General features: G+C 36.6%; 1 protein-coding gene across 1 annotated transcript; it reads left to right on the forward strand.

Moving 5' to 3' along the window:
* Window positions 1-373: 373 nt before the first annotated feature.
* LOC141351199 (uncharacterized) lies at window positions 374-23,365 on the forward strand. The gene is made up of 17 exons (XM_073857768.1): window positions 374-531; window positions 617-961; window positions 1,052-1,408; window positions 3,018-3,119; window positions 3,492-3,581; window positions 3,716-3,808; window positions 3,986-4,036; window positions 7,109-7,222; window positions 8,418-8,576; window positions 8,788-8,865; window positions 13,813-13,908; window positions 14,748-14,831; window positions 17,591-17,686; window positions 18,340-18,438; window positions 22,223-22,257; window positions 22,353-22,412; window positions 22,520-23,365. The coding sequence occupies exons 1-17, from the start codon at window positions 468-470 to the stop codon at window positions 22,658-22,660; spliced, it is 2,064 nt and encodes a 687-aa protein (XP_073713869.1). The 5' UTR covers window positions 374-467; the 3' UTR covers window positions 22,661-23,365.
* Window positions 23,366-24,428: the final 1,063 nt, after the last annotated feature.

Here is a 24,428-nt window from a genome sequence, read left to right on the forward strand (position 1 = left end):
TTATTGCAGGGTTCAGTAAGTGAGAGATTTTCTTTAAACAGGAACTGCATTCATGAACGGATTTTCAAAGCAAAGCGATGAAGCGTAATTTTATAGACCCTGCGTCCCAAATCGTATACTTCCATACTATATAGTAGGCGAAAAGCACAACTTCTCGTACTCTTTGCATACTATATAGTATAGAAGTAGGCAGTTTGGGGCGCACGGAGAGACTATCATTTTATTATAAAATGCGGTTGTTATTTTTTTCCGGCATCACAGAATTTTTTTGACAAAGATTTTTGAGCTAACGTACATCTCGACCCGTTCCAAAACTTAAACAACTTGTCCTTGCCCTTTAAGTTAAGCGGAAATCTCAAATGCGAAAGTGAAAGTAGATCAGTCGACACATTCTCGACACAATCGGGATGTTATCTTTTGTCGATTATTTACGTTAAAGATTATTATAAAGATTCGATTATTTTGACATGAAAATGAACCATTTTAATTCATTTATCATACTTTCAATGCTCATAAAAATGACTTCTTGTGGTATGCATTAGATCTTTAGATTTCGATATGTCAGTGTTTGCAGAATATTATTTACTCTCCCGTTAACGGTGTTGCTCCTTTTTAGGTTTCTTTCTGCGAGGTTCCTCGGATCCTCTGGTTGTTCCTCTGGGAGGTTCAGTGGTTCTTCCCTGTTCTGTTGATTCACTCTTATCACTGAAGGATCTGGAGGTGGAATGGAGAAGATCAGACTCACAGACTCTCATTCATCTGTATCAAGATGAAGATATTAGACCAGAGTCTCAACATCAGGATTATCATGATAGAGCTCATTTCTTCACTGAAGACATTAAACATGGAAACTTCTCACTCCTGTTGAACAATCTGACAGCTGAAGATGAGGGACAATACACATGTAAAGTTCACACTGGACAAGAGTCTGAGGAAACTGTGGTGGAAATTAAACATGTTGGTGAGTAAGAATCAGACAAATTCAGAGAAAATTTTAATACAAATTACATTTTATTTTATGAAAATATTCTATTCTGTTAAATTATTTCAGAGCGTTTGATAGTGTCAGGATCGAGTCGTTCCATATCTGTGTATGTGGGTGATGATGTCACTCTGAGCTGCTCTGTGAATTCTCACATCAAACCTGAAGAGATTGAAGAGGTTTCATGGAGGAAAACAGATAAAGATGAAGACATCCTGGTTCTGCTCTATCAAAACAATGAAACTCAATCGGGATCATCAGATGAGCGATACAGAGACAGAGTTGAGTTCTTCACTGATGAAATCCACAGAGGAAACTTCTCTCTCAGACTGAAGAGAGTCAGGACTGAAGATAAAGGAGTTTACATCTGTCAAGTGTTTACTGGACGACTTTCAGCAAACACAACTGTTAAACTGGAACAACTGGGTAAGTTACTGCTTAAAGGACAAACTTGTTATAATGAATTAAAAAATGTTTGAAGGTCACTTTTTTTAAATATGTGCAGCTTATTTTACCTATTAAACAATGTTTAATATAAAAATAAACACCTGGGAAAAGTATGCTTAAAACAATTGCAATGCCATGAGTTTTTTTCTGTATAAATAAGGAAGAACCTTCATGACCAGGCATGTATTACTGTGATTACATTTATAATGGAATAAGTGAATGTTGCTCCTATCTGTAAATAAAGTAAAATTACAGTAAGTGAAGCGTGCATTCCTGTTTTATGATAATTCAACCACACCAAGTGGACAGGTGTAAGTATAAAATTAAATACACATGTTTATCACCTGTTCATAAGTCCAGTTTATCAGGCAGCTAAACATAACCCTATAACTGTCACCGGCCCTTTTGAGCGGGGGGGGGGGGGGGGGGTGAAAAGGTGATCTGCACGTAAAAATGACTGTAACTCTGGCATTCTTTGGTTTAGAAGCAAAATCTTGGTCTCTTTTTTAAGAAGACAATTTATAGTTTTACACTGAGGTGTTTGAAGTTGTAAATATTAAATGACAAAAAAAGTTATACCCGTTTAAATTTATTTGAAATAATAAAAATAATGCAATAAAGTATATACTCTCTAATCAAATGTATATAAAAATTAAAATGTTTTACTCTCAAAACACCACACCAATAAAGACACAAATCTCAACTAGTTCTGAACCAAATTTTAGGTGAAAATAACAAAAAAAGAAGTTTCTGTCACACTTTTAGTGGTTTTACCAACAAAGGCCACTAGGTGTCAACGGTTAGTTGCAATATCTTGTCACAAGTTAATAAATTACTGTCTCTGCATTGTGTTTAATGCAAAAAGGTTTTGAAATATGAAAACTACATTCTTAGACCTTTCCAACGATATATAGGTTGTCAAGATTTTTGAAGATTCATAGATTCATTTTGAAGAATATTAGAATTATTAATATATATTCATATGGACTCCTACTGGGTCAGTGACAATTAACAAAATGACTGTAACTACTAAATTTCCATCATCAAATTGCCTTGAAATATGAAAACTACATTCCTAGAGCTTTCCAACAATATATAGTTTGTCAAGATTATTTCAAGATTATAGGGTATTAATGTTATAAATATATAATCATTTATTTGTATTCCTATGGGGTGAGTGACATTTAACAAAATAACTGTTCCTATACAAATTCTATCATCAAATGGCCTTGAAATATGAAAACTACATTCCCTGAGCTTTCCAACAATATATAGTTTGTCGAGGTTATTGCAGGTAAATGGGATATTTACAAATAAATATGTAATAACATTTTGGGCCCACCTGTTGGTCTGCGACATTTTAGAAAATGACTCTTACTACATACTTTTTTTTTCAAAATGGTGTTGATATCTTAAAACTACATTCTTAGAGCTTTCCAACGGTATATAGTTTGTCAAGATTGATGTAGGTTTAGACTATGTAATTATTGTTTTAATAGATTTTAACCAGAAATCATAGTAGCGCTTAATATTGGTGGGTTGTAACATGCAGAATTTAAACGTTTTTTTTTTTCTTTCTGTTTTTAAGGTCTTTCTGCTTTACACATAATAGTGCTGATTCTCTGTATTACTGGATGTGGATCTACAGTTATAATCTACTGTCTCATCTGCTGCAGAGCAGACAACACAGGTATGTTCAAATGGTAAATGTTTTTATGTACTGAATTAATAATGTGTACAGTCCTCATGCACAAGGTCATCAGATGTGAAAAAAATCAAAACAATAATGACCTACTGTAGTGCAAAGCTCAGCAACATTACAACAAAAGGCTTGAATGATTATTTGATATATGAAGAAAATTTTGCATCAACAGGAAGTCAGTGACAGCACCCTCGTGTGGTCAAAAGAGAAAACCTCCTGTGAATCTATTATTTTATTTTATTATTTTAAAAAATAATTTAATTTAATTCAATTTACAATGAAATAAATCGTTTTTTTTTTTGCATATCAAAGCATTAATAATAAATTCTTTATTTACTCACAAACATGCTGTATTTTCAGCTAAATCTGTCAAGACTCTTGGATATATTCATGTGCTTCTTCCAAATATTATTATGTTTTTGGCGTTTGTCCTGTGGGGTGTGACAGAAGGTGAGTGTTTCAGATCTATAATATCACATCATCATTACAAAATTATACTTAAAAGTTCTCATGACTTTCCCTCTTGATATTTCGCATATAACTCATTAGCTTATCATCTCCATTAAAACATGATATTGTTACAGGATTTCTGTATGAGACAGTATTGTGCTGTGCCCTTTGTCTTATGAGGCCTTTGATGTTATTTTTTACTTCACCACATGTAAATATCATTTCAGGTTTGTATTTTACTGTAATAATTTGTAACATCCAATTTTTTACAATATTTCACATGAGATTTGGATATATTTTCTAAGTATTCATGTTTAAAACACTGGAAGTGAAACATGATTGTACTTGGATTGTAGTTGTTTTCTAATAGTTAACATGATATTAACATTTATTTATTTTTACAGAGTCTTGTTTTCGGTATGCCATTGGCTTTTTTGCAGTAGTTTATTTTTCCGGTATGTAACTTGAAATATTCCACTACAGAAATAGTTTATTATCATTGTGTTACACCAGGGCCGGTTTTTGCCAGCAATAGAAGGGTGGGCTGCCAGATACTGTGTGGGCAATTTTATACTCATGCACGCACACGCACGCACGCACACACCACACACACACACACACACACGCACGCACGCACACACAAACACACAAACACACACACACACAAACACAAAATTATGAGATAAATGTAATTGCACAGACTTAGATTAGAATACATTTAAAAAATGCATGGTAAATTAACAAGCTGAGAAAGTTTATGAATTATTAGGTTGCTGTATCATGCATTAATGAAATAGTGATTAATCAAACAGCAAATAAATATAAAGAAAGCAACCAAACAACACTGAAACAGTTAATGACTAATGAATCTCTTATTTGCATCGTCACGCTGTTGTTTAAGTTAAACTCAATGAAGGCACGGCCTTCTTTAACCAAATTCTTTACTTTGCACAAAAGTATCATTTAAACACCACTTCTTGGCCATTACAATCACCAGCTGAACAGGCACGACTGTAATTGGTTGTAATTCTCAATCCTGCAAAAATAATGCATATAAAGTAATCTGATGCGACATGAACAGATCTAAATATAATGCTGTCATCGATGCTTGTCTTCATTGTCACATTTAACTTTGATCATGATAGTCATAATACGTTTTGGTTTAATTGTTAAAGGGGGCATTTTTATTTATCTTGGTTGCATTTTTTGCACAAAACCCTCAGTAATTTCCCACCCTGAAACGCTGGGACCGTGCATTTAAATTTAAGTCAAGTCTAAAGTCAAGGCTAAAAGCTACATATTTCACACTAAAAAAGTAATGTTGCTTTAAAATCTCGTGTCACGTCAGTCAGATTCTCAGCTACAGACAGAGGCCGCCTCATGAGTTGAGAGTGACGTTGCTTTTAAGCCATTAAAAACAGAAAAATACTGACATTTATTGATATTGATTGGTTACGACCGTCTTCAGCCCTTCCTTAAAACCTTAACATAGCTCACCTTAGATTGCTTTTAACGAATGTATTCACTGTAGTAAAATAAAATATGAATGATGTCTTTGACTAAATTCTGATTGGGTTGGCAATACAGATTAAAGCCAGCCCTGTGTTACACTGTAAAAAATAAAAAGTTTGATCAACTTAAAATTACTTCAATTCGTATCACCTAAAAAATTTTTTTTGTTTTAACTTAAAATTTTCTCAAAGTTTTTTGTCAGGGTTCTGTCTTGTCTTGTGTTCAGGTCATTAATTTTGAAGTTATAGTTCTCATGTTTATGTATTTTATTTTGATATTGTTCATTGTCGTGGTTGTCTCTAGTTTCCCTGTTCCCTGATGTGTTGTCGTCTGATTGGTTCCTTTTCTGTATATAGCCCATATGTTCCCGTTGTCTTTGTCAAGCTTTGTTAATGTCCTTCCTTTTGGCCATGTCATGCCATGCCATGCCATGTTTTTGTTCATGTCTAAGTTTAATTCTTGTTCATGTCTATATTTCTTAATAAACTGCGCTTTGGTTCTCAAATCGCTCGCCACTCAGGGGAATCCATTACGTCACTAAACATATAAGTTGAAACAACTTATATATTGGTAAAAAATTAGGTGTTACCAATTGAAGGATTTTTTCCAACTTTTCACTTTTTACAGTGTACACTCACCTAAAGGATTATTAGGAACACCTGTTCAATTTCTCATTAATGCAATTATCTAATCAACCAATCACATGGCAGTTGCTTCAATGCATTTAGGGTTGTGGTCCTGGTCAAGACTGAACTCCAAATTGAATGTCAGAATGGGAAAGAAAGGTGATTTAAGCAATTTTGAGCGTGGCATTGCTGTTGGTGCCAGACCGGCCGGCCTGAGTATTTCACAATCTGCTCAGTTACTGGGATTTTCACGCACAACCATTTCTAGGGTTTACAAAGAATGGTGTGAAAAAGTATGCGGCAGTCCTGTGGGCGAAAATTCCTTGTTGATGCTAGAGGTCAGAGGAGAATGAGCCGACTGATTCAAGCTGATAGAAGAGCAACTTTGACTGAAATAACCACTCGTTACAGCCGAGGTATGCAGCAAAGCATTTGTGAAGCCACAACACGCACAACCTTGAGGCGGATGGGCTACAACAGCAGAAGACCCCACCAGGTACCACTCATCTCCACTACAAATAGGAAAAAAGAGGCTACAATTTGCACGAGCTCACCAAAATTGGACAATTGAAGACTGGAAAAATGTTGCCTTGTCTAATGAGTCTCGAGTTCTGTTGAGACATTCAGATGGTAGAGTCAGAATTTGGCGTAAATAGAATGAGAACATGGATCCATCATGCCTTGTTACCACTGTGCAGGCTGCTGCTGGTGGTGTAATGGTGTGAAGGATTTTTTCTTGGCACACTTTAGTCCCCTTAGTGCCAATTGGGCATCGTTTAAATGCCACGGCCTACCTGAGGATTGTTTCTGACCATGTCCATCCCTTTATGACCACCATGTACTCATCCTCTGATGGCTACTTCCAGCAGGATAATGCACCTTGTCACAAAGCTTGAATCATTTCAAATTGGTTTGTTGAACATGACAATGAGTTGTCTAAAATGGCCCCCACAGTCATCAGATCTCAACCCAATAAAGCATCTTTGGGATGTAGTGGACAGGAGCTTTGTGCCCTGGATGTGCATCCCACAAATCTCCATCAACTGCAAGATGCTATCCTATCAATATGGGCCAACATTTCTAAAGAATGCTTTCAGCACCTTGTTGAATCAATGCCATGTAGAATTAAGGCAGTTCTGAAGGCAAAAAGGGGTCAAACACAGTATTAGTGTGGTGTTCCTAATAATCCTTTAGGTGAGTGTATAAATCATGGTTGTAAAGAAACATTGAATATTTAAACTGACATTTGATATGCACTTAAATGTATCCACAATTATGTTTTAACTTTACTTATATCATTTATGTTAGCGTGACACATATGCAAAGCTGAATTTGTCTTCAAGTTGTTTGATTTATTTTAATATCTATTTTTCCCCTTTTTTTTCTCAGTTCTTTTTAAACATGCTTGGGATACAAGTGTACATTACACAAAGTCTGACAGAGTCGATATGATAGTTGTGTTTGCAGTCGTGATTCTTCTCATTGTCTGCTTAATAATTAATGGTAAGTATTTCTGTCTGCTTAATGTATGTGCTGTGTATAACGATGTTTATATTGTTTAATATTGTAATTTTTAAAGGGTTATGGCGTTTTTTATTTTATGTTCCCTGATATGTAATTGTAATATAACTAAAACTTTTGTCCAAATATATACGTAGCTGAGTAATTTATGGCCTTTTTCCACCTTAATTTTATCCTCTGACTAAAATTGTGTGATTTGTGTGTTTCCACTTTAAGAACTTTTGGTTGTCTGTGGTGTAAACACCCACTTTTTTTATTTATAACTTGCCTATTGAAGAATATCTACAGTTTTATTCACACAATACACAATGCATAGCCATCAGCTTCTCAAATAGATTCAGTCGGCATGTATATGAATGCCCACAAAAAATTTAATACGCTTATGCCAAGGGTGAAAACAAACCATTCAAATTAATGTGCTTAGATGTTGTGAGGTTCTAGCACTTTACATTTTGTTATGATTTTGACTTATTTTTGCATGGTGCAATGCCAAAAAGTTGCCGTGTGGCATTCTGCACCTCTAATAAGTTAAGAAAGCCCAATCTGAAGTAATATTCTTCCGAATCAACCAACTGAATCGGAATCCAGGGACCTATAATTCTTTGCTCTACAAGTAGATTCCTGGTTGATATAACACATCACCAGATATAGACTAAGCAACGTCGCCACACTCAAACCTGTACATGGAATATATTAATTTTACTTGCTAGTAGTCTTTTACATGGATCATGGAAATCGGGATAACAATATAGACTGTTGGATGATTTTTGGATATGGTTTTCTTACAAATGTGCATGGATGTGCTCGTCACATGTATTTTAAAACTCTGCAGTTCTCATGTGACATTAAAGCAACGATGGTTTTCTACATAAAATCATCCTAATTATTGTAAAGAACACCTGTGAAAATGTAACCTTGATATCTTAAATTCATGTCTAAGGTTTAAATCAGTGAGGAAAATCCAACTTTGATGCTCCTCATCTTATCATTAGATCAGGAGAATTAAGTCTGGATTTCACAGAGAGGGTCACACATGTCAAAAACTCATTTGATTCCTCAATTTACACCCACCCTTTTAATGAACACAAGCATTACATTAAAATTGTACAACTCACATCTAATGTAAAACTGAATCATTTGATTTACTTCCTAAAAACTCTTATAATTGAATTGACAGAAGCACTGGAAAGTTCCTTTTCTGGACAGATGAGCGATGGAGAGCTCAGTAAATGGATACTGAATAAATTTGACGCTGTAGGTTTTTACAGTCTTCATGCTATGCCTTCATTACAATTCATCCTCCTGTTCTTTGCTTTTGAAGCTGCTGGCAGAGGAGGTTAGTGACTCTTTAGCTTTGTTCTTTAATGATAAATATAAATCAAGTTGAAATAATCACAATTAAAGCAAACCAATAATACCTATAGCAGCTGATGTTCCGGACACAGTATCCATTTACTTAAACAGAACTGACACTTACTGTATTCAGGAGGAATAAATGTCCTATGTAAATCTTATAGTTTACGTAAATGTTATTCTTCTCTTTTTAGGGCTTTTTATTGTTGTTGTATTTTTCCCACTGTTTTTTTATCTGTCAACTCTCTGCTATGATTGCGAAGGACGTAAATGTAAGTATGTCCTGAATTTTCTCTTCTATCCTAAGGACTGACCGCTTTTAGTTCTTTGTGATCAATATGTAAATGAAGAGCTCAGATTCCAAATCTGCTAAACACCATCTGCATCAAAAATTAGATAATCATATTAACTGAATACTCCTGATATAACAAAAACCAATGTAACCCCCCAGGCCATTTAAAATTTCCCAGAAAAATGCTGGGTTAACAAGAAATCATGCCAAACGCACTTAGCGGGTTTTGCATCTGAGATCTTCAAATACAGTTTTATTACTTGGGTCAGGGGTGCCCAACCCTGAGGGCTGCCGTCCTGCAGATTTTAGCTCCAACCCCAATCAAACACAGCTGAAGCAGCAAGGTGTTCAGGGTTGCTCGATAATTACAGACAGGTGTGTTGGAGCTTTGGTTGGAACAGAAGTCTGCAGGACGGTAGCCCTCCAGAAGCAGGGTTGGGCACCCTGACTTAAGTGAATCTTTACGGTTTGAAGCGATAGTTCACCCAAAAATTTAAATAATTTCATATATTACTCACCCAGATGTCGTTCCAAACTCGTAAGACCTCCCTTCATTCCGTTCATTAAAAATCTATGTATGGTATACTGTCCATGTCCAGAAAGGTAATAAAAAAACATCAAAAAGTAGTCCATGTGACATCAGTGGGTCAGTATGAATGTGTTGAAGCATGAAAAATACATTTTGGTCCAAAAAAATGTCCGGTTGTGTTGTGAACTGCATGCAAAAGACTAAAGTCACATGACTGCAGTGAAGCGGCTGACCTACAACGCGTCTGACGTGTTATCTGGTGCGCCCCAGCTTTTTTTGTGTGCCTGAGCTTCGTTAAAAGTCTGAGGGAGAAGCATGTTGTAAGTTTGAAAAAAATATTCGCAAACATGTCTGAGGATAACACGTCAGCCGTGTAACTGCAGAGATGTTCTGCATGGGGCAGAGCTTGCTCTTCTCCCAGTTGACCCGAAGACCCAGACGGGCTGTGTTCCCAAAGCATCTGACGATACTGTGCTATTATAAGCCAGTCATCTAGATACGCAAGGATGCGAACACCGCTTTCTCTCAGGGGGGGGTGAGAGCCCCCTCTGCTACTTTGGTAAAGACACGGGGGGAGAGAGACAGCCCGAAGGGTAAGGCCTTGTACTGATATTCCTCGAAGGAGTATCGATACATGAAAGTACGCGTCCTTCAGGTCTTTGGCTGCAAACCAATCTTTGGGGCGGATGCATTGATAAATGCTTTCGTACATCAGCATCTTGAATGGCATTTTGTGAAGCGAATGGTTAAGTGCACGTAAATCCAAGATCAGTCGTAACACACCGCCTTTCTTGGGCACTATGAAGTAAGGGCTGTAAAACCTCAACCTCATCTCAGCTGGAGGGACCGGCTCTATAGCGTCCTTTACCAGTAGGGCAGCAATCTCCGCACGTAGTGCGTCGGCATCTTTCACAGATGTGGGGGGGGGCACATAGCCAAATCAGATCATGCATAAAATCCAATGCGAAAGGCTGGGAAGCTGTTGCTAGGCTACGAGGGACTGTGCGAGAGAGATTAAAGGCACTGCCAAAGCACCCACAGTGGGGCAGCCATGCGGTGCAAAGGAGATCTGGGGTGTGTGTACTGTGTCTACACAAGTTGCGTTGTGTGGTGCAACACTCACCAGGCTCTGCCGGTGGGCAGCCGGGTCGCTCAGACTCTGAGGAGGGGTTACTGAGCCCCTAGCAATGCCCACTGACGACAGAGAAGGGGGTGAGCGGTAGGTTTTGTGGCCATCCGTAGCACCCGAGGTCCTCTGGAGACCTGGAGAAAAGTGGGGAAAGCGCTCTATTTGTGGTTTTGTTGGTGACGGGAGAAATCGGAAACTAAAATCAACATAAATTCTCCACCCGGCCCTCCCCTGGGGGAGGGAGTGGTGCGTTTACAATCTTCTGAAGAGCAGTCCCCTCCATCTCCAGGTCACCTGTCTTTGTAGCCGCCACTAGGTTTGCAGCGAGGGGGGGTTGTTTAGGACCAGTTTCTCTGGGCTGCTGGGATGTTGAAGGAAGAACGGAGGCGACCTGTAGAATGCACCTGCAGCAACGCTATAGTGTGAAGTGCGGATGCTGCCTCCCGGCAGGCTCGATATGCAGAGGCTGTGAGAGCAGATGACCGCTTACAAGCCAGCAAGGGAAGGGATGGGTGGTCCTGCCATGAGGCCATGGTGGTGAAACTAGGATGCATTTCCACTGCCCGCTGCACTGTTGTGACACCGGTGTATCTCTTAGAGGCTCCCCCTTTGAGGGAGGTGAGGGGTGAGGGCTGGCAAGGCCGGTTGCAGGAAGCAAAAGAAGCCTTCCACGACCTATCAACTCCTCATGCACATCGGGGAAAAAAGGAACAAGGGATGGGCCAGCGGCACTGCAGTGCAAACAGCCCCCAGAAACCAGTCATCAAGGCGGGACGGTTCAGGTGGTGGAGGTTCAGTCCACTTGAGCCCTACCGCCGCCATCGCCCGAGCGAGCATGGCCGTCATCTCAGGGTTGACAGCGGGCTGCGATACATGGCCCAAAGCTGTGAGTCTGTGTCGGAGAATGATGACCCACTCCGATACTGCAACTGACATGGACTCCACATCAGGAGCGCTTACAGATGTTGGGGGTGTTGTAGAACATGACCCACCCATCTCCATTGGCAGCTTCGATAGCACGGTGACTTGGCGGTGGATTTCAAAGGAAGGGGAGGTTCATTCCCAGAGGAACTTCTCCGCAAGTCCACAAGGATTATGTTCCCGCAGTGAGAACATTACTCCCCCACAAACGCCACCTCAGCGTGCTGAATGCCCAAGCAGGAGAGGCAGTGATCGTGACCATCCACAGGAGCCATGCACTTTCCGCACTCAGGAGTGTCGCACGCACGAAATAACATCTTTAAAAAGATGCGCTCCGCTGTGGCACGAGAGAATGGTCTTTACAAAGACACAAATTCAACCCGTGCAGCTCTTTCTGGGAAATATACTCTTTAGATTGCGTGCAGCTGTTGAAGCATGCAGGGGAAATGGCAGTGCACACTCAAACTCAAACAAAATGAGGAAAGGAATGTGGAACTGCAAGCCTCCGCTGCTGTGTGCCTTGTCGCCAGAACAGCTTACAGCGCAGTGTACTCCGAGAGAGAGAGAGAGAGAGAGAGGTAGAGAACTTCTTAATAGCAGGCAACTATTAAGCGCATTCCCAATAAGTCAGTCACGACGTGACGTAGTAGTGGCCAACTGAAGGGGAACAACAATTATGATTTTGCAATAAAATGGTATCCATATTATAACAAGTATTGCAATTAAACTACATTCACGACAAGGAAAAAAATAAAAACTTAGGTGGAATAGATTATAGGCTATACCTGTCTAGGGTCCCTGATTGAAAAAGTTTAAGCATCCCTTATTATGATATATTTACCATAGCCTCTTCATTTACTCCACAACCAGGGTGGATTTACCTACTCTATAAAGGCACAACACGCTAAACATATTTTAACAATAATAAACAAGATCAAACATCTGCTGATATTGCTGCCATGAAATGCGATTTTTTTTTATTCACAGCTTAAATTCTAGCTGGGAAGATTTCATGGATGAAATGCACATACACTAAATAGCCCTGTGTACAATGTTGTCTTTGATCTAGTAAGACTTTTCGCTGTATAGCTGCCATAGTTTCACCAAACTCCTCCACCCACAACCATTCCCCTTATGCCTGTAGCATCTAAAAGTTTGCAGCTGATGTACCTTTGGAAAAGATAATTATAAAGCTAACAACCATCAGTGTAATCATGTGAATGTTTTATTCTTTAAAAAAAAAGATTTGCCTAATTTAACATGAAGTGTACCGCAACTATTTATTTATTATTTATTTATTTACCAAAACTTAATTATATAGACTGAAATGTAGCCTACACAATCTTTTGTCACAGTGGTGGCCACTGGTGGAGTCAAAAGGGATAGGGTATAGCTAAGAGTGGTCCACACCAACCTTCCGTATGTATGACTTACAGCAGGTATACTTAAACAAGAACGTTTTGGGAAACACGTATTACTATAAGGTACAGCTTTGGTACAACTTGGGGGACAAGTTCGGTATTTTACACTTGGGGCCCTGTTTTCAGATTGTTTGTGGTGGAGTGGAACGGTTTTGACAGAAATTTCGACAGTATTTTCGGGTGTTTGTGTATCGCCTCGTACCTCTGCAGTGGGTTTGGTGGTGCACTGGAGCAATCCTTTCTGGAATGCATTGAACTTTCGATTGCAAAGACGTGAAACTCACTTCACTGATATGCTCACACGGGGATCGCTGCAGAAGATGCTTTCCAACAGCTGTTTTAGCCATTTGTTGTTAACTTGTGGACCTATTTTTCCAGACGCCTCACACCCGTACATTCTTCCGCTTAGAGCTTGAATAATAGACACTCCAGCCCAGGTGGTGGCACTAATCCGCCATTGCCAATTGCAAGAATAGAAACAAAGTTTACGAAAAGTTTAATGCATTTTGGGAGGGATTGTTCCGGTGCACCATTGGACCCATTGTGGAGGTGGGAGGTGGTGCAACAGACACCCGAAAATTCTCGGGGCAGCCGCATATGTCCAGATTTCAGTCAAAACCGATCTATTTCATCATAAACAATCTGAAAACAGGGCTTTAAGTCTAAAATACCGAACTTGTCCTTTAAGAACGTTGTAAAGATAAGAAGGTTTCGGGGAACGCAGTCTAAATCAATCTAAATCTGAAAGTTTAAAGTCACGGTCTTTAAAATGTTTATATCATTCAAATCTAACATTTCTATCTGAACTTTACACTTATTAATTTGTGGATGAGTTGTTTTCTTTGTCAATTTAAGAGACTTTGCCTTTAACATTAGTATTAAAAATCAATGAACCAACTCAGTACAACTTTTCCAAATCTTTTTCAGGTTCACTGTTCCTCAGTACAACATGGCTAAGCTTTGTTTTTATAACAAATGCAGTTATAGTCTTTTTCTTTGTCACATCACTGAAAATTAAAAAAGGTAAGCTACTAAATAAGGAAAATTAGTAAACACACATTTTTAATTAAAAGGGATGATGACATGAGTTTTCCAATTTACCTTGAACATTTAACATAAGAGATCTTGGTATCATTAATACAACTTGCAAGTTGTACAAAAACATTCTTCTCATCTTTCAAAAAGCATTTACTGTGCTTCAGAAAAAGATGAGTATAAGATTGCTGGATCTGTGACATCACAAGCCCCAATTTATTTTCATATGACATACCCTACAACAAAATAACAACCACACAGCAAAATTCCCAGTACACTGCTGGTTGTATATATTGTCCCAATCTTACAGAGTGTTAAAAGTAACTGAAGCAGAGTTTAAAGCTGCAATCTGTAACTTTATCCTCTCTGTCGCCATCTCTGTTTGAAACCTAAAATTGCATTTTACATCTTGTTGAGCTATTTTCTTAACTTAGGTTTAGATGTTGGTTGTTTCATTTAAAGTTGTCATTATGGTGATCAGTGTTTGTTTTAGTTGGAATTGACTCTTAGCTTGTTAGTTTTTTCTAACTGCTTTAACTTTGTCTGTTTACTTACAAGTTAAAAGAGTTAAATTCTTGCCTGATTTATTTTTAAGATCACAAAGCTTTCACAAAGCTTTTTGTATTTTGAAAATACAATAAATACTAAACGTAATTGTATTTAAATAAAAATTGCATTTGATTTGCAAATACATAATAATAAAAAAAAAACATGTCATGACCCCTTCAATTACTGTTTATCTTTGTGCTTAAGGTGTACTGACTTATAAAAATGATGAAAGTTTGTCCATTAATGATTATCTTTGTGATGCAATCTTCAATGGACAGATGCTGCTGGTTGGAGCTCTACTGCTGTATTTCTACAAATGATGTGGATTATTACTGGAAACATGACCACATGTCACAATCTGGGTACAGTATTGATAATTTTCAATCGGTTTGATTGGTTTGATCATCGGTTGGATGCACAAGTAAGAATTGAGAAGCACCTTATGTATTCATTAGGGTATGTGTTAAAAACAAATGGGTATTTGTAGTCTGTACTCTGTGCTAACAGATGTCACTGCTGAAACAATAGAAGAGAGCAGTGTTGGCAACAGGGGCGCCGTTAGGGGGGGTTCAGAGTATGCAAGGCATATGGGCCCATGAGTACGCTAGGGGGCCCCACCGTCATCACTTTTCCGTTTTTTTTTTTTATTGCAGACGTTTAATTATTAATACTATAGTAAATGTAAAGTAAATTAATATAAAACTACTGTAAATGACTTTGTGATAAGTAAAATTGAGACACTTTTAAAAAACAGCGTGCAAGCATGACCTAATAGATGCAATTACATATTTGGCGGTTCTGGTGGTTTTTAATTTTTAATTAGGCAACATTTTAGTTTGGGATCAGTTTGGTGGGTTTGCTATGCAATCCTATTGAGTAACCACAAACAGTCGACAGCCCTACTGTTTGGCATTTCAAGGTAAGATCTAACATGCCACTAAAAAGCGCTCATGCTGACCCGTAAACTGTATGTTTCATGAAAAAAATAAAAAAATATTTGTGTTAAAACAAAAGGAAAGCAAGGCCTTTATTTAAGGAAATATTAGGATCGCGACTGCTGACAACTATTGCATTTCTAAGACGGACAATTACTTAATAGGCGGAGTTAAAAATATTATTTTCTGCAATTGTGGACTCTTTATTAAATAAACATGAAATAGGAGAATTGTCTAAGCCATTGTAATTGAGTTAAATTTTAAATGACTAAGAGCTGGTTTTAATGTGACAGCGCATCATTTTCAAAGTGAAAGTGATTCATTTTTATTCAGGTTTGCAACGGAGGTTTAGCCCCAAAAAAGTTAACTTATTGCAGCTATTACGCTATATCAGATTTTTTTTACATGTATCCTAATAGAGAATGTCTGGTGTATATTTATGTTTAAGTATTGTTGTGTTTAAATATTGTTGTAATATTGTTACTGTTTTGTTTCAATTTAATTCGATTATTAAGACTGTAATTTTAAACGCTATATATTTGGCGTTGTAATGGATTGAAGGCTAATATGAGGGTACAAATGGAGTGGATCATAAGACATAATTTTCGAGTTTAATTTAAGTTTTGTTTGCTTCAAATGTTTGCTTAAAATGAATTTCGTTTAACATAATTAGTCTCTTAATTTGAATCAATGTTTTGTTGATAAGTGTTGTAAATAGAAAAAGAACATTAAAAAGAACACCGTGCCTCATTACGTAACAAATATAAACTGCAAAATGCTATCAAATGCCAAAACATGCAGTATTATCTTTGTAATAATATAGTTGTTATTGGATGTGCAAAATCATATTATGGAGAATATCACTTTTATCGCTTTTCAAAAAACAGCCTTTAGTGCACAGAAATTAAATGTGCATGCCCATCTCCAGCACATTTGATTGCGGCATGCTTTGGACTGAAAATCAACGTCATATTTAAAACTTTAGCCGATTGTGTTTTTTGCAATTTCTGTGTCACTGGCTAAGGGCGTGCATGGGCGAGGCGCACACTTTTTAAAAAAATCAACGACATAAAGAGAAGATAAGTTATTTGGTGTTTTCTGATGAATACAGTCGGTTTGTAAGAACATTTTTAAATGGGCTAAATGGACTATAAGATCATCAATATGAATTTAATTGAATTCTGAAGAATGAACTATTATAGGCTAAACATAAATGTACACATTTTGCTTCTAAAACCGCACAGAAAACTCGCCGCGACTTTCAAAGCTCCTTCCATGGATTTCCATAGATTCAGAAATGCATTCTTCTTCTTTTAGTGATCTCTTTAAAATCAGTCACGTGAATGTTTTTTGCCATTCCAGATTAAAATGGTATTCGTTTTTCGAATAGCTTAAATCTTGTTTTTTTTTTTTTTTTGCTTAATGCATTTATTTTTAATTGGAAATGCGACTTGTAAAATTAAATAAACGCACTCAACCGAGTAATTTTCTATAGCTACACATTATGGTATGAAAATCAAAAAATAATCTAAAGAAAGGGGCCCAAATTTCTATCTCGCATACCCCCTTTGAAACTGTTCATTGCGCCCCTGGTTGGCAATCATTAATGATTAGTTTATATGTTTTCGTTCTTTTATGAAAATGAACATTAGAGAGTAACGGGTCGCTGTGAATAGTGTTCCCGAAATTAAGATTTGATATTCATAGCAACGGACAACACAAAAAGTAGCCTAAAATGGACAAACTGCTCTACAGAGCATGTTTGTCATTACGTTGTCTAAGATGATGATGTTTGTCTTGTGGCAGCTACCGTAGCTTTTCTATGCGTTTCAATAGGGAAGGGTGAGCTGTGGACTGAGCCGTTGGTTGCAATTTATAATCTAACTGCTAGAGGCCACTTAAATCTACACACAGCACCTTTAAATGATTAAAATGAGTGTGTTTGGTATGTGTCAAGGATCCAGCATTTAATATTTATATAACAGTCTGTTTACTATTGCTTGCTTGAAAGTAAATTCGAGCGCAGGTGTTATATGTTTAATTTGTTAATATTATATTAATAATTTATTTCTTTATCATCAGAATATAGTCTGTGAATATGAATAACAGTGTAAATATTATTCATATCTTGGATGTTTAGTGAGGTTTGGTGTTGTGATTTTTTTTTATCTGTTAATCTGTTACAGATGTTCCCTTTAAAAAGATTTTGTATGCATTTGGATCAGTTGGTGTTTTTTTAATCAATGCGGTTGCACTGATGACTGAACTGATACTGAAAACAGGTAAGAAAACACAACACTTCTGCAATTCTGGTAACGCTCAAATGTTTTGACACAATTACAATATTTAAAGGAGCAGTACAGGTATGTAGGTTTTTGACTGTTCTAAATAATAAAATAAAATTATACATTTGTAGATATCTAAGAAACATGCTAGTTCACATCTGTTTTTTCTCTGGAAAAAAGATGCTATATTCACTTATTCTACTTTTAAAATGTCCTTTTTTTGTGTCAGAATGTCTGTTTTTGTTTTGGCCTGTGTTATCCAATTTATCCAATGGTGCATTTGGACTAATTGGTTGCTAGTGTGACAATCACAGCATACTGCAGCCATGGAAGAAATCAAACAATCTGGGTCAGAAATCGCAGATTCCACCCTTTCCAAAAAGCTTAAGCATTGAAAATGTTAAAATTGGCAGATAAATTGTGTAGGGCTCAGTGCTTTTCATTGTCAGTTTTGCTACTGCAGGTGTTCATGTGAACATTGAGTCTGATGAGGAGGGGCAAGAATAACGTCTCCAATATTTGGAATTTAGATTGTGGTCAAGAGTTCAACCACTAGTTATCACATATGAATATCAAGTACTGCTCCATGAAAAACAGATATAAGATGGACAAAATGCAGTTATTATTGACTAACATATGTTTGTCTTTAGTTCATGGTGAACGTGCAGTTGGGGATTTGAGAATTGTTCTTTTTTCATCTGAAAGCCTCTTCTCGCTAGCCGTGATGACTTTCATGTTGTTTAGAAACTGTGAGTACAACTTGAATTGTTTCCTTGTTAAATTAAGCTTGTCTTCATGTGTTTGGCTTTCTTTTGTTCACACAGTGTACACAAATTACCTAAATTTTTTGTGCTCAGTAAAATAGGCTGTTCAAGTCATATTAACTTAAAAAGTGTAATTATTAATATTATTATTATCATCATTCTTAAGAACTGCCTTCTCTTTAGGCAGAGCAGTGTTTTAATCTTGAGCTATACAATTTATGTTGAAATAAAAGAAAGGTATTAAAATGGTGTATAACACAAACTATTTAACAACATTGTACAACAAGGATTTTTTTGACAAAGAATAACCATCCAAAATTAAGAGGTTTAGTAACAGACAGTAACGTCATACGTAAACTACCTGTTGCATACGGTACAAAGTGTTGAGATGTGTTGATGGAGAAGAAGGACAAATGTAAAGGAAAAAGGGCATCTTTCTCATGATTGAATAGAAACATCACCAACAGAAATTGATAGCCTGCGTACACCTAATAAAATGTAACCACTTGATGGATTATTTTGTTTGGACCTAACTGCATGGGAGTAATAGGACCACCTGATATTTTTTGAAATTGACACACTTTTTACCGAGTCCGCAGCCGCCGTCAGACAGCCGTCAAGAGTAAGTGGCAACACTTCTCTATCTTTTGCCTTTATACATGGCAAAAAATCTCATGCGGTCGTAATCTGGGCTCGTGTATTAAGAGAATTTAGCTCAAAGGAAGTTTTCGAATGCTGTACAACAGTGAAGGGGTGAGAAGTTGTCTAGTGTGTATTTTATGCTTAAATTCTGCAAACAAAACAAAGTTTTGTATGATTATTTGTTGAACTTTTTCACCCTCTAACAATGCTCACATCCTCCGTTGTGTTTGGTCACTGATGTGTTTTTCGAGATAATAATAGTTTACGTACCGCTGTGTCTTTAGCGTTTTTCCTCTTCTTCTTTCTTTCTCTGTCTTTTGGAAAATCCTGAAGGGTATGAGCGCTTCATGATGACATTTTTAAATTTAAACGTCTGCGTAGCGCTGAGTGGGGGACCTACTCATAGTGTTTGTCGTTGCGTAGGGGGAATCCCTCTAGTTTGAGGGGTCCCTCTCATTGAGCACTGGAGAGTGATAGCGCTGTCTGGTGGTTTGTTTACAATGGTTGATACTGTTTGACGAGGGCAGATATACAACCTAAACAAACGTGCGGCCATCGGACGCACCCTTCAGCTGGGGGCCCTAGACATCTGCTTACCTTGCCTACCCCATTGGGACAGCTCTGCGTTTAGCCAAGACTCATTTATGTGGTCGAATGTGAAAGGAAGAGTTTTAACAAGTCTATCTATAGCTATATGATCAGATAAGTGACCATGTGTAAAAAGGCCCTATAATGACTGCTGGAAATGGAATGTTTAAAAAAATTAATTGTTAAATATGTGTAGGTTTCTTCAAAAATAAAAAAAATTTGAGCAAAAAGCTGAGATAATTAAATTTTGTTAAGGACTTTTATTAGAGATAAGATTCAGAGTGATACCCAAAACAGACACAGAGTTTTTACTGCTCACCCTGAGGGGTTACTTCCAGGTTTTATAAGTTGTGTAATAGCTGTATTAATAGTGGTATTAATGGCGGTATTAATAGCAGATAATATCTGTATTACAGATTGCCAGAAAAACTCGTCATTGGCAAAGGAAGCGTTTTCTCTAAACTCTTTCACCGCCAGCATTTTTCATGATTTTCACAAAAGTTTAATGCCTCCCAGAAAATGCTCCTTTTTAAATATATAAACATACAATATATGAAATAAAAGAAAAGACCCTCTGCTTTCAAACAAAAAAAAAATCCGTTTCATCCTACCTTCATGTGTTCTGTTTTTATCACCTCTCAAATATGTGTAGGTTTCATCAAAACACCAAATTTTGAGCTGAGATAATTCAATTTTTGTAAAGGACTTTTGATAGAGATCAGATGCAGAGCGATCTTTAAAACATACACGGACATACTGTTTGCCCTAGGGCAATACTTCCGGGTTTTATAAGTTGCGGTATTGCAGATTGACGAGATATCTCGTCAATGGCGGGGAAAGAGTTAATTGACAAGTTAACTCATCAATGGCGGGGGAAAAGTTAAAATAGTAGATTGAATTGAATTGCAAAACCAAGTTGTTTTAACTTCATGCTGCAATTTTTTTACAGTAAAAAAATATAGCCACTTATCAGGGGTGGGTTTCCCAAAAACATTGTTAGCCAACTATTGTCGCAAGTTTTGTCGTTTCAGCACAGTTCAAAGATTTGGATGTTTCCCAAAAAACATTGTTCTATGGTGTTTTTTAATGACAAATATCGTTCCAGCGGACATTTGCAAACTGCATCGCAAACTTGTGTGGGTGTACAGCTGTCAAGCTGTGGTTAGAAGTATACTTTCTTGTTATTATGACATGTAGACTGGCATTGATTGTGTTTTTGAACAAAACAAGCAAGCAAGATGCAGTGAATTCTATATCCATCATTCTAAATATATATTCTAAAGTCCATTTTAGTTTGTCTTTTAGTTTGTAAAAAGAATTAAAACGCTGTTTTTGAAAAGTGTGCATGCATGCATCCTATTGAATTTAGGAATCCCTGGGAGTTGGTGACGTAAGAGGGAACTTGCACATGAATTAAATATATTTAAATAAAACAACAGAGAACTATATCACAATAACAAAGTCAGTCTTCCGATCCAATGTACCTTATTAACAGCAATAATCTGACATTAAATCGATTTGAACAGATTAACTTCAACTATGCATCATACAACGGTGGTTCAGCAGCAAGTTACATCATTGTTTGGGAAATGCACCGGCTCAGACCTTTGATCATTTATCTGTCTGTATTAAGTTTTTTTGATAAATTGAAGATTAATGTATCTCACACGAGAACTGTAATGTAAGTGTTGATTTGTTGTAAGGCTGGAGTTTGATAACTGATAAATGGGACATTTCACAAGACTTTTTTAAAGATGTCAAATAAATCTTTGGTGTCCCTAGAGTACATATGTGAAGTTCTAGCTCAAAATACCATATAGATAATTTATTATTACATATGATGTTTTTGTTGTGTCCTTTTCAATGCATATGAGCTGATCTCTGCACTAAATGGCAGTGCCGTGTTTGGATAGTGCAGATTAAGAGGTGGTATTATTCCCTTCTGACATCACAGCGGAGCCAAATTTCAATTACCTATTTTTTCACATGCTTGCAGAGAATGGTTTACCAAAACTAAGTTACTGGGTTGATCTTTTTCACACTTTCTAGGTTGATAGAAGCACTGTGGAACCAGTTATAGCACTTAAACATGAAAAAAGTCAGGATATGTCCCCTTTAAGTCAAGCATCAGTTCAATTCGCTGAGAGTTGCTACTGTCAACATAAAAAACACATCTCAGATCAGCTTTTACTACACACCAGCTGAAAATGCCACATCACATTCATACAAAATTTATTTCAGGAACTGTTATTTATTGTGGTCACTTAAGCCATTATTTACATTATTTAATTTAAAATTTACTTTATGGTGAAAAATACTTATTTCTTCTCATGGTGCTGTGTCCTCAATTCTTTAATTTAACCTCGTACTCTTTCCATTTAAATGTCAATTTAATAATTTTCCAGACACTTTTTGTTTTTGTAAAGGTATATTTATATTTAATGATTGCATGTTACTTCAATAATCAAGAAACTATAGTTTGATTTTTGTGTTGAGACTGCTCCTAAATATCTTTTTTATTGTTGATCTTAACACACAGGGATTTCAGACATAAAATGTCTACAGTCTTGTAAGGTTGGTCTCATCTAAAATTACATTAATTTGATATTTAAAATCTGAAGTCAGATATGTGTTTAATGTAATGTTAATAAGTCACACATCTTATCAAGAATGCAGAGAACCCTGATGCAAATCCAGACATCGAATTAAACCAGAATCAAGATTTTCAGGTGAATATCTTTCAGAAGGTTGCATTAATTAATTGATAAGAAATTAAACAAAGCTTTGTACTTCATATCAATATTGTCTTTTAAAATGTTTGTCTACCTGTCTATAGAATGCAGAAAGTTCTGATGAGATCCCAGACACTGAATCAAATCAAAACCAGACCACTACAGAATCACATGAACTGAATCCTCTACTGAACATTGAAGATCAGGAGACTGATAGGAGTGAAGCTCTCATTCAGCCTGATTAAAACCCAATTCACACAGCACTTTCTTCCCAGAAAATTTCTGTAAAATTGTCAGAGGCTTTTCTGTGAACACAAACACTGGAATTGCTCTCGTAAAGAGGACCTAGTAACATTTACAGATCCTATGTGAACAAGACACAGAAACAATGCCTTAAGGGGCGTGCCGTAGTAAGGACGCGCATGTCATTGCAACAAGATGTTATGGTTCAACACAGGGATTTAAACGCAGATCAACATTCATGATGAGAAATGTCTGTAAACTGGACTAAAGAAGAGATCAGGGAGCTCCTTACTAAAGACGCTAAAGCTGAGATAATTCACCAACATGATAGAAAAGCGCATACTCCATATGATCTCCATATGAATGTACGTGTGTGGTTTCGCGAGAGATAAATCACGGATAATTAGCAAACTTCAGACGCTGTGGATAAAACCTACCAACTGCAGGACTTTAAATACTTCACGTGTCTTTACAGTATGTGTGTGAATGCATGCACAGATTCCAGAAATCTATGTGAAAACGGCTTTAGTGATCTCTCAAACAAAATGAACAATGAAAGAAGAAGTTAAGTATTAGGGTTTTTACTCATTTGGAAAACCTATGAATATGTGGAAGATTTTCAATTGTTTGAAAACGCATCTGGTTTGTATTTTATGTATTTGTTGGATTTTAAGTGCATTTTCAGCTGCTTTTACCAGTGTGAATGAAATAAAAAAAAAACAGAAAAGAAATTAAATGTATCAATTTCTTTAACACTGACAAAACAAACAGAGGGGAAAAAATTCCCGGTCACTATGGAAGACACTGTATATTGTCAGGGTCTGAGAATCACAGTCTTCTCTTAAGAGTCTCACAACTATACGTTTGTTGATTCCACAAATACATCACAGTGAGTATAAATATACATTTTTTGTGAATATAATTTTTCTTCTTTATGTGTGCAGCTTATATGACATTTATGTGTTACCTGACCAAAATAATGCATATTAGTATTAGTAAGAGTATATGTAACAACAGTTTCTAAAACAGGTACAGGTTGCTCTAAATACCTGATATTGGACCAGTGATTAGGTTCGTTACAGGAGGGTAAGTAATTAAGGCACACAAGGACACAGATAATACATAGAAACGACTGAATTGTATTTTTGTTAGTGCAAAATAATACTGGAAACAAATGTAACAATCACAACAATAATAAAATAAAACAAGTGAAACAAATGAAGTAATTGTTCTGTTGTTCTTCTTTTATCTTTGAGCTATTTTAACTATTTAATTAGTTTATTTTCTATTTGCTTCTAGTTATTTTATTTATGTTTAAGTTGTTTAGTTTCTATTTTGGTTTATAGATATTTGGTTTCACTAACTTTCAGTTTAATAAGAGCTTTTCTTATATTTGAGTTTAGTGTTCTCCTGTTCAACTTTTTATATTTTACTCATAGAAAAGATTTCCCAAAATAAAACAATCAAAATAAAGAAAAGTACATCATTTAAAAGTACATCATCACAATAGTTCAATTAGAACAGTTTAACTCTTTGAACAATCAAGCAATATTAGTCAATATCTTCTCAGTCTGTGTATAAATGAATGTCCTTTTGTCATCCGAATGAAAAGATATGTTAGCGTATGCAAAAGTCCTTCAGTGTAGATGAGAACTGTGTTTCAATAGTCAGTAGTGCAAAAAAATCAATGAAGGAAAATCTGATTTCCCTCCGATCAGAATATACACAATGAAAGGAATTCCACCTGATCAGTAGTAAACACTAATCCAA

This window comes from Misgurnus anguillicaudatus, chromosome 19 (assembly GCF_027580225.2).
Source record: "Misgurnus anguillicaudatus chromosome 19, ASM2758022v2, whole genome shotgun sequence".
NCBI classification, from domain to species: Eukaryota; Metazoa; Chordata; class Actinopteri; order Cypriniformes; family Cobitidae; genus Misgurnus; species Misgurnus anguillicaudatus.

Excerpts from the sequence above, each read along its gene's own strand:
- LOC141351199 (XM_073857768.1), top strand. The coding sequence starts at position 468 with ATGAAAATGAACCATTTTAATTCATTTATCATACTTTCAATGCTCATA. Across the intron at positions 532-616 it reads CATAAAAATGACTTCTTGTG|GTTTCTTTCTGCGAGGTTCC; the intron begins GTATGCATTAGA and ends GCTCCTTTTTAG. Across the intron at positions 3,809-3,985 it reads ACATGTAAATATCATTTCAG|AGTCTTGTTTTCGGTATGCC; the intron begins GTTTGTATTTTA and ends TTATTTTTACAG.